Here is a 12,082-nt window from a genome sequence, read left to right on the forward strand (position 1 = left end):
ATGTTTCAATCAAGGAAGGAAAAAAAAAAAAAAAAACAATATAGTAAATTTCACGCTAACAGTTATTCTTATACTTAATATATATTATATTATATTATAATATCTTTCAGTCATGAGAGGAGATTTATATATAATATATAAATTATAATATCTTATAGAAGTTGGCCTCAAGGATAAGTTTTTAACACTCAATTTCCATTACATTGCTGCAATTTTGGTACTCATTTATCTAATGTGATTCTTTTTTATACGTTCCTTGAAAATATGAATTAGGTGATTGGCGGAACGGTCATAACACTATTCATAATTGAGTTTTTTATAATTTTCAAAAATAATAATTACGTAGGTAAAATGAAATAATTTTGTCTTGAACTTTTAAAACAATATAAATTTGTGATAATTATATATTTAGAAATCACGATAAATTATTTGAGACAGAGGAGTAACTTTTCTTCCCCTTTTATAAGTGTTCTACTATTATTTTATTATTTTTCAAATAAATGAAGGGAAAAAATGGCCATCTCGTTCTCTATTTGTAATGACCTAGCCCGTTAGTAATATTGTTCGTTCTGGTCCTAAGTTCGCATAACTTTAAAACGCGTCGTTAGCTGGTAAGTCTTGCTTACTTATATACTCAACATTTTTCCTATATTTTGCCGATGTGGAACTTCTAATCTTAAGTTGGTTCTCACACTATTATTCATCAAATCATGAAAGTAAAACCTATTTTTTGTTCTTTTGATTAATTATGTGATTATATTTCATAAGCGTTAATTAACCAATTGTGACTTAAGTCAAATTAATTGTCTTTTGGGTTGACCTTTACCTGTCATTAATTAGTGACTAAATTAATTAGAAAGTTAATTACAGGAACCTGGCTATCCGTACATGCTTTGAGCCATATTATCAAAATGTTCTTTAAAGAGTATAATGAATTAAATCATTGAAAGAATTAAGATATTAATTAGTAGTATCGTAATTAAAATAATGTTAAAGTAGTAAGCATGCAACATAAAGTGGAAGACTTTGGATACATTTCTATCATAAAAAAAAGTGATTGTGTCTGACTGCTCCGTGGGCTGAGAGTCGACTAATAGTTATTATTTCATAAAGTTATTAGAATATTATTTTATCTGAAAAATACCTAAATATACCATCGAACTTTGGGAACAGACTCATTTATGTCATATGTAGTTTTGCTCATCTATGTTATTTTCGTTTGAGAAAAGGCTCATGACTCATCCGTAGTTAAAATGGCATGAATGAGCCTTTTCTCAAAAAGAAATGGTGTAGATGAGACAAACTTTTAACGGATTACATAGATGAGTCTTTTCTCAAAATTCGATGACATTTTAAAGCCTTTTCCCCTTTTTATTTTAAAAAATAATATCACAAAACATAGACAATAAGTATCTATTAAGTGACGATGACCGATTGATGATCAATCCAAAAGAAGTAGGGTTCTAGCTACTACGTAAAATTATTTGATTAGAGATTTTCAAATATTTGACAACAATTTTCCAAATTATTTTTAGTTATTGTTATGTAAAAGTGGAAATATAATGTTTCTTAAATAGTTTGTGTGTTTATTGGTGTGTGTGTCATAAAAAAGTCAGAAAACTCAATATAAAAATTAGAATGGAAAAGTAGATCATTTTTAATTTTCGGAAGGGACGTTATAAATTATAATCAAATGCAACATGCGGGTGTGCATGTGAAAAATGTTTTCTTTAAAAAAAAAAAAAAATAATTTATAAAAATATTATATCACATGATCCAAGTTAAAAATAATTCAAATTTTAAATTTATAAATTATGAATCACAATATTATTTTCATATTGGGTCCTGGTATGAAAAATAAAAAATGTCATATATATTAAGATGGATCGATGAAATAATTAAGTTTTTGTTATGCATGAGATCGATATTGAAAAAAATTGAACCATGTTAAGTTTATTATTTTGCAAGAGGTTAATTTCACCGTTTAGAATTTGCGCGTAATCCTAAGCATGTAAAGTGTCACATCGATGTTGAGGTACAATTTGATTTTTTTTACATTATCTTCAACTCTTAGGCATTTTGCAGCATATGTGACAGTTTTTGTCAAGGTTTGTCCTGAATTTCCTGTCGTATTTAGATTTTATATAATGGTGCTTCAAACTTGGGAAAAAAAGGGGTAAATTACGTAGTTTTAATATGAAATTATAATGTATTCCTAATAAGTTTTTAATTACATTAATCCCTTAAAAATTAAAAAAACGGATACATTAATATAAGCTCGGATACATTAAATATTGTCTCGAATACATTAATATGTAGCTCGGATACATTAATATGTAGCTCAGATACATTAAATACTGGCTCGGATACATTAATATGTAGCTCTGATACATTAATATGCAGCTCGAATACATTAAAGAAATAAGGGATTTTTGAGATTTTAAAATTAATAGGGGATAATGGAAATAAGTGAAATAAAATGTGTGTATCTCTGTAATTTGCGCAAAACAAATTGGTACATCAGGTTGAAAAGAACTCTTCAATATCTATGGACTTCTATAAATTGAAAATTAATATTTCTTTGCAAAAAGAATTTTTTTTTATCATGGTAGAGGCCCAATCAACAAAAGATGTGTGAGGCTTCATTTATTTTTGGGCAAGAACTTTCTACAATTAACAAGAGAGAGAAAATTTATTTACACATAAATTGAGTTGAACAAATATAAAAAATGCAAGAAAAATTATGTGTGTTTGCTACTTTTTTCTAATCATTATTAATATTATATTAATTTGTGGAATTATACCGGATATATTATTGTTGTTGTAGTTGTATGTTAGTTTGAAAATTTTATTTTGATATGATATTTTTTTTGTGTATTCATGTTGTGTTTGTTTTAAAAAAAAAATCTTTGTGATTTTAAAATATAGTCATTTTATTTTAATTGTTACGATCTGAAATGTCGATTTTTACCTTATTTTTAAATTAGAACTACTGAAGGAAAGTAGAAAAAAGTTAATTATATTATTATTGTGGGGATGATTGTTTAAAACAAAGTATCACTACTCAAAGAAATAGTTTTTAAAAAGTATCGTTATCCTAATAACATTTTTTTAATTCAATTTGTGTAAAATTTCAGTTGATGTAGAATGTACGATTTATCATCATTACAATTTGATCATTAATTTTTTTAATAAATAAGTATTTAAAATATTCTCTCGAGTACATTTTGTTTATTTTAATTTTAGAAAAAATATTGTATGAATACTGTTAAATTTGTGAAATAAGAATTTATTTTAATTAAAGATGGCTAGATATAAAAAGAGGAGAAAATGGCCAAATGACCCCCTAACCTATTAGCCAATTCCCAACTACACACCAATACTTCACGGGGGTCCTATTACCCCCTGAACCTTTTATTTTTGATAGTTTGTAGCCCTTAAACGCTGACATGTCCAAGAAGGTGAATACACTTTCCTTAGGCGCGTAAGAACTTATCTACAACATATAATTTGCGTTTTAAATCCACGTGTAAGATGAAACCAGCCTAAAATTAAGGCTGCCAGCTGTAGCTTGCATTTTTTGGCCATTTTCTCGAAAAAATCTTCTTTCTTCTTCCTCTTTTCCTTCGTTTTCAAAGCCTGAGTTTTATCATCTTCCATTTCAAAGCTTCCAATGGTATCTTCCATTTGAAAGTCTGATGTTGTGGGGTTCGTAATCCTCTCTAATGCTCTCTGATTTCAAATTTAGTGTTCGAAAATTTTCTCCTCTATCAAAATTATAAAAAAATTGGGTACCGAGATTCATCGATAAGGTTTGAAATTTCTTCTCCTAGTCGATGTCCATAATATAGTTATTTCCCTCTTCGTCTCATAAATATAAAATCACAGAAAACGTACACACATTATTTTCCTCCTCCCTCTAAGAAGAAGAATCATGAACATGCGTTTCTCCTCTCCATCACTAGATCTGCCCCTCAAGATTAAAAAAATTGCCAATTTTTACTCACTTGGGTCACCATAACTTGTCTTCTTCTGCTAATAGAATAAGCTAAGCAAAAATGAATGTTTCAAAATTAATTCTTGAAATGGTAAAAAGTGAAGTACTAAGAAAAATAATTTCTGAATGTACAAAAATTACTTGTCATTGAAGTTGTGGAAGAAAGATTGATACACAATTGAATCATACATATTATTGGTTAGTTTGAAATTAGAAATTTCATTCTAACTTAAAGAGAAAAGTAAAGGAAGTGGGCTCATTGGAATTTCTTTTTCTTTCAAGAAATCCATCATAAAGATGGAGGAGTTTAGGCATTGGATCTGAAATATGAAGAAAAATAAAAGTGATAGGACTGGGCCCCTCGCGTGTATACAAACATGTTTATATATCTGGTTAATGACTAAAGATCAGCGTTTAAGGGTTATAAAATATCAAAAATAAAAGGCTCAGGGGGTAATAGGACTCCCGTGAAGTATTAGTGTGTAGTTGAGAATTAGCTAATAGGTTAGGGGGTCATTTGGTCATTTTCTATAAAAAGAGAATCAAGATCTGAAAAACTAATTTTTTATTTCTTTTCCACATCAACGAGGATGCCAATTTTTTTCAAACATCAACGAAAACATTAATTTTTTATTAAAAAAATACACATTCAGTTTGAACATCAAAATATGTAATTTTGATTTTTAATAAAATTAACAAGACCATGAATAATTTGATTTAAGAAACAACGTTATAAAGAAAATTCAAAAAGAATTATTTGATTAAATGAGCATTCAACAAGTATAAAATGTGGACCCTATAGTCATTTTTTATTATACTTTTATAATTATTCAGTGAATTGTATTATAAGTATCTGATAAGATATATATTAATTATAAATATTATTTTACTTTTTGTTATTTTTTATGTCCACGTGGGCAAATATATATGTTTAAAATACGGTATTAAATAGTCTAGGGAGGTAATAGGTCGTTATGAAAGTTTAGTATCGCAACAGCAAATTCGTATCAAAGTTGGGGTATTTTTCAGTACCCTTATCCCTTTTACTTTTTAAAAACTATTTCTTTGAGTAGTGATACTTTATTTTAAACAATCATCCCCACAATAATAATATAATTAACTTTTTTTTAATTTCCTTCAAAAGTTCTAATTTAAAAGCAAGGTAATAATCGACATTTCAGATCGTAACAATTAAAATAAAATGACTACATTTTAAAATCACAATAATTATGAAAGATTTTTTTTTATAAAAAAAAACACAACATGAATACACAAAAAAAAAATCATATTAAAATAAATTTGTCAAACTAACATACAATTACAACAACAATAATATATCCGGTATAATCCCACAAATTATTATAAATATTAATAATGATTAAAAAAAAGTAGCAAATACACATAATTTTTCTTGCATTTTTTATACTTGTAGAAAGTTTTTGCTTTAAAGTAGAAAAGTACATAAATGGCCCACTTGTCCATGTGTCAATAAAATAAACAGAGTCTCACACACCTTTTGTTGGTTGGGCCTCTACCATGATAAAAAATTTCAATATGCTCTTTTTTAGTATAATTTTTTTTATCATTATAATTTATCACCGTTATGATTTGTAATTTTTAACCTTTGTATGACACCATGATTATTTCAATTCAAATAAATTTGAGGTTGAGTTAGACTTATTAATTAATGTTTATAATTATACTAATGAAAACTTTCGTATGGTATATATATACACGTTATGAGTTGTTGTATATCTAGGAAAATTGAAATTACATATACAAGTCCTTACCATATATGTCAATAAAATGTACAACTAGATCGTAACCGGCCTAGAACTAGGATATATATATATATATATATGAGAGATTAGATTCAAGATTCATATCAAAACTTTTATCGTTGCGTCAAAACTTCACACATTTGAATATTATATCCCTTCATAAAAGGTGACATATATGCGTTTATTTTGGGTGCAACATGCAATGAATGAAACAAAGATAATTAAGAATTTATGAAAGTAGTGCCGTCCAAATCCAAGAAGTTAGGCATAAAAGTATTTATGTTAATTTTTGGAACCAATATTTTTTTACAATAAATGAAACTAGCTACTAGCTAGGTTTGTTGGGTTGTCTTGCACTAAGAAATTCAAATGATTCATCCATATTCCACAACATAAAAAAATACACTTTTTCAAGCAATGATTTATCCCTTTGAACTCAAAAAAACCTTTGACCCTATTCTAACTATGAAGATTAGGATAGTTAGATTATTTTAAATACTGAATTTATAGGTGTCTATTTGAAAATTATACGAAAAATACTATGAGTTGTCATCTTTCTCATATTAATATGATGAAAGATACGTCTCAAAATATTGATTAAAGTCTATGCAATTTAACTTTTAAAAAGTAAAACATGACAAGATATATAACAATCTGACTTCAAACCTCATTTTACCCTTGATGAAGCTAAGTACTGATAATCACACAATTTTTTATGATATGACTTAACTTGAGTCTGAGAGAGAGTAATATATATTATGAAATTTATAAATATTCAACAATAAACTTAGGTAGTACAATTACTATTTAAATGTTAATCTAAAGTTGATACACCTCTTCCTATAATTATTCTTAATGGATAGAATATTTAAAGGTATCTTTTTCTACCCTTTTTGTTGTGTTTTTAGGTTTTTTGCATTTGTGAAATATCCTCATGTTATAATATATTTTGGTGAATTATTAGTGATTCAATGGGATAGTCAAATGTAAAGGTTGACCTGGTCAGCGGTCAACAACACCCCACCCACACACACCTAAAAATTAAAGAACTTTCAAAAAATGAGATGGTTGATAAGGACGTTTTATTTTTAAAGTGATATTTTCGGACATAAATTTTAATCAAAAATCTCAAAACGTTTATCGAATAATAATACCGAATGAAAACTTAAAGAAGTAGCAAGCAGGGCCGACTCAATAACATTGGGGGCCTAAAGCGAAACTTAAGAGAGAGGCCCTATTTTATTTTTTCATCATATATACATTTATTTAAAATCTACTTTTCTACCTATTTTAATTAGATGTGAAGTCATGAGGTACTGTTTTATAATCAATTCGTTTTAATAATTCATTTTCAAATGATAATATAGCTAAGTCATTCAATCTTTTTTGAGACATTGTTGATCTTAAATTTAATCAATTTTAATTTCGAAAAAACTTCTTTCGGCTGAGGCAACGATTATAGGAACTCTTAACATTATTCTATAAGCAATATGTGTATTTGGAAAAGAATCAAGTCTTTTTATTTGATTGAGTATTTTTAATTAGATCATTATCTTTTACTTGTATGATTTCTTTAACACTTTTAATTCAAAAAATAAATCTAAATCATCAATATCAGAATAACTATTACGTGTTAAGAAAGTTCAAGGTTAAGACAATATTTTTTAAAAAATTATCATCATCTAGTGATCTCAATAGTTTACCACTAAACAAGAAATCAAAATATTTTCATATGCTTTAGTTGGTTGAAATCTATTTTGAAGTGAAAAAATAGTTTGATCTACTTTACATATATAAAGCAATCAACTCTAAAAGATTCTTCAAGGGATTTTGTGATTTTGCTATCCATATTTTCAGCAAATTGTTTCTTACGAAATTCAACTTTATTTTCATCTCATATGCAATTTCCTTAGTAAAAATCATAACACTCATAGTACATATAATTTTTATTTTTTTTTAAATAACGTATATAAGTAATTGTTTTTTTAAAAAATGGGGGCCCAAAATATATGATGCCCCAAGCGATGACTTTAGTGGCCTAGGGTTTAAGACAGCCCTGGTAGCAAGCCAAATGAAAATGTGACTAGCCTGAAAAAATATGTGCACACACTCGCTGATTGACCAAATAACATTAATGTGTTTTGCATATGAATTTTTATTACGTAATCGATTGTTAAATGACATGTATATTCTCTTTAATTTACAAATTGTTAAGTTATGTTATTTTGTTTTATGTAAATATCATAAGCAAGTAAAGATTTTCATAATTAAGAGTGCTTCCACCACCATCGTACCATCACATATATATAGAGTAACTACGTTTATCAATTAAGTTACCACTATTGTACATATACCGAGTAACTTTATATTACTATCGAAATAACTCCGTCCATCAGGACTTGAACTAAATTTCCATTTTCCCCGAGCCACCGATAGACCAATGCCTTCATATGTATACCACCTAAATTGCGCATGATTTCCCCGAAACACAATTAGAACAATGCCTTGATTTCCCCGAGACATTGATAGACCAATGCCTTCATATGTATACCACCCAAAATATTGCAAATTTGATATAACGCCTTTGTATATCACTTATTGCAAATTCTTGTATATCACTTATTGCAAATTCGATATAACGCCTTTGTATATCACTTGACGCCTTCGTATTTGAACTAAATTACCACCAACGCACATATACGCCTTCATATTTGAACTAAATTACCACCAGCGCACATATACCAAATAACTCTGTCCATCAATAGTTGAATTAGAGACACCAATAGACCAATGCCTTCATATGTATACCAATCTTTGATGAATCGTAGAAAAGCCTAAATTTGTTGGTCCAAAATCCTCAAACTTTACCAAGTCCAACTACACTTGCTTGGCCCAAGTAAAACTGTCTAGCTGTTTTAACAAGAAAACAAAGACCAACTAGGTGGGATTTTATGACATTATTCAAAGTTTATTACTAAAAGTTAACCAGAGACGGAGTCAACATTAAAAATTTAAAAATTCTAAAGAATTAAGAGTTTAGGGTTCCAAACTTACTTTTTGTTGATAATGAGAAAATTCTAAAGAATTAAGAGTTTAGAGTTCTAAACTTACTTTTTGTTGATAATGAGATTTAAACTCTTTGTTGATAATGAGAAAATTCTAAAGAATTAAGAGTTTAGAGTTCTAAACTTACTTTTTGTTGATAATGAGATTTAAACTCTTTGTTGATAATGAGAAAATTCTAAAGAATTAAGAGTTTAGAGTTCTAAACTTACTTTTTGTTGATAATGAGATTTAAACTCTGAACTCTTCAAGGTTGAAAATATTTTCACGACCCCTTCCTTACCATTAAATTGTCAATTAATTTATCCACGAATTAATATACATATATATTTATTTAATTTTCTAAAAAATATACAACAAAGCTACTGAATTCTTCCAAATTCAATAATATCCCCACATAACTCCGCCCCCGCTTTTAACCCCTTCAAATGTTTTATTTTGCAACAAACAACATTACTTCAAATTAGAGAAAGCAAAACCAACTCCACACCAGTGTTCAACATTAAAAAGTAAAATAAACTTTCAACAATAAGACATTTGAACATACATAGTTAAAACACTATATCAACTTCAAAAACTAAATTAAACCCTAGCTCCAGTGTAACCGGTCCCCTTCTCCGCGATTCCGGTCCCCGGGACTCCACCATGCGGTGCACCGACGCCATACTCGTTGTCCCTATAGCCCGGACCGTAGGTGCTATTGAACAATCCAGAGTGAAGCATAAGAACATAGAGAAGTTCAGTAATTCCAAGAACTATTATGAAACCTTCAAGAACTCTTAGCCTCCACCCTCTCCATCCTCCTATGTTAATCTCCTTACATGCCAACCTAACAAAAAAAAATCGACGAATTATATTTTACGATTTCTAATAATGTTGAAAATACAATTAACTGTGATAAAATTATGCTCTCTCTAACCGTGCAAGCTTTAAGATAAATACTTAAAACACAATTCAATATGATATCAGAGCAGATAAAAGTCTGAAACCTCTCGAAGAGACTCGTATCAAAAGGAATTTCTATATGCTTTGGCCATGAAAAGAATCAGGTCCACACGTGATAAGATGTGTTGAAATACAATTAACTAATAAAAATGTATTCTTTTTAACTGCTTAAACTTACTTATCAAACTTAAGTATCTTAGATAAGATGATCATACACGATTTATAACAAATAAAAAGAATTTGGACATAATCAAACATCATGATACTATCGTGTACAAGCTAAATTAATCGTCGTCTAGATATTAATTGAAGGTTAATTACCCGAAAGCAAGTGCAGTAACAGCCCACGCGATTAAAGCAGAGGAACCCGCAGCAGCAAGACTATCATTTCTCCATGCCCTTAGATGATTCGCGCCTAAGAGCTTCGATATTATGCCCAACACCGATGCTAATATCGCGAATATTAGGAAGAACATCGTCGCTCCATTTCCTCCGAAACCTGAATTTTTTAAAAACAAATCGTAATATTTAGTTCTAATCTTTTAAACGTGTGAATTATAAGGTGACTTCATATTTTTTGCCTAGACATATTATCGTATGTGTAATAAAAAAAAGGATAAAAGATCAAATTGATACCAATTTACTGAATATATAAATGTGTCATTTTAACGAAATAAAAAAAAAAAGTCATATGAAAGTAGAGGTATAACTTAATTACCTTTTCGTACGTAAAGGCATGGTGGAAGTTCATAGGTTCAAACGAACGAGTAACTTTTCAACAAATACAAATTAATAGATGGCTTAGTAAAAAAGGCATAGTGGAAATGTTTTTCACACTAATATTGTGGGTTCGAACTCCACTGTATCAACAAAAGTTTCTCTTTTTTGCAATATTACCCAAAACTCCTAATCTTGGATCCACCGCTGTACGTACGTACCTCTTAATCAAAGCACGAAAATATATACTATACCGAAAAAACAAAATTTAGCAAACGAACAAATCTTGTAACAAGTCGCGATAAATTTATGTTTAAAAGACAAATTAACGAAAAAATTCACAAGTCACGACACAAATTAACGACAAATATCACATGTCACGATAAATTTATGTTTATCGCATGTTAGCTACAAACAAATTAACGACGAAATATCGTAAAAAACTTACTAGGATGATTGGTTTGTCCATTGATAAACCTGTTGAGACACCAACTAGCAAAACCTAAAACAATAAGATACATTAATAAGTTCAAAAACAACAATGGTCCTGCTAAACTTCTTCCCACAGCTCTTGCCATTTCTTTTAATAAAATATTCGATATATTAAAACTTTGATCTAATTTTATTTTTTTTCACTTCTTTGGGTACGAATTTATCGATTTTCTAAGTTATGAGAGGTGGAATAATTAAACTATATATAAAGAAAGATATTAAAATACGTGTCAAAATTATTGCTTAGTTTGCTTGAATAGTTAACATGTGGAGGGACACTTGTCACTTTCTCTATATATTTTCTTGATTTGCACTTTTTATGTAAGCAATATAATGTTTATCCATATACGATAATATTTTTTTTTCTATGTTGATGACGTTTTTTTGTATTTTTTTGAGTGTTATGTCTTATATTGAGGCTACTGGATGAAACATATAGAAGTGCACTGATTATTTTGATATCGTTATTTAATTTATGTTATTTTTTTATTTTTTTTATGTGTATGGATTTTTGAATAACTTGAGTTTCAAGTTTCATATGATTAATGAAGTTAAAAAATATAATTAAGTTCATGTATATTATTATATATATGATGATCGAAATTAAATAAAAATATTTGAAATTAAGTAAAAATGACTGAACTTCAATTCAGGCAAAAATAAGTAAACTTCACTCGTACAATATCAGATATTTTGTTTGAAGTTTCGTCAAATCTTATTTCAGAGTACCTTAATTTATATCGTTGATCATTTAATAAAAAATTGTTGATCAAAGAACCTTAATTATGTCCTAAATTTGCTAGGTATAAGTAATTTTGTAGAGAAATCTTTTTAGAGTGTGTTTGCTTTGGGGCATAGTTCTGTAATATTTGATTCGTACGTAGAACTTTTTGAGAATTTTTGTTATGGGACATTACTTCTGTCATTAAACTTATGCCTTGCAAATTTTATTCCGATGTTAAAGATATTTTCAAGTATTTTTTGTTACTTAAAACTTTAAACGATAAAAATTAAGAACCAACACAAAATAAGGACATTTTTATAAATGTCCAAGTCCAATTACATGAATCAAGTAAAATCCAACTTC

At 28.3% G+C, this 12,082-nt stretch overlaps 1 protein-coding gene across 1 annotated transcript; it reads right to left on the reverse strand.

Moving 5' to 3' along the window:
- Positions 1 to 9,240: 9,240 nt before the first annotated feature.
- On the reverse strand, positions 9,241 to 11,111 carry LOC102579369 (uncharacterized). The gene is made up of 3 exons (XM_006340897.2): positions 10,952 to 11,111; positions 10,108 to 10,285; positions 9,241 to 9,670 (listed from the first exon to the last, which is right to left on the reverse strand). The coding sequence occupies exons 1-3, from the start codon at positions 11,079 to 11,081 to the stop codon at positions 9,424 to 9,426; spliced, it is 555 nt and encodes a 184-aa protein (XP_006340959.1). The 5' UTR covers positions 11,082 to 11,111; the 3' UTR covers positions 9,241 to 9,423.
- Positions 11,112 to 12,082: the final 971 nt, after the last annotated feature.

The sequence above is a fragment of the Solanum tuberosum genome, unplaced genomic scaffold (genome assembly GCF_000226075.1).
Source record: "Solanum tuberosum cultivar DM 1-3 516 R44 unplaced genomic scaffold, SolTub_3.0 scf00020, whole genome shotgun sequence".
NCBI classification, from domain to species: domain Eukaryota; kingdom Viridiplantae; phylum Streptophyta; class Magnoliopsida; order Solanales; family Solanaceae; genus Solanum; species Solanum tuberosum.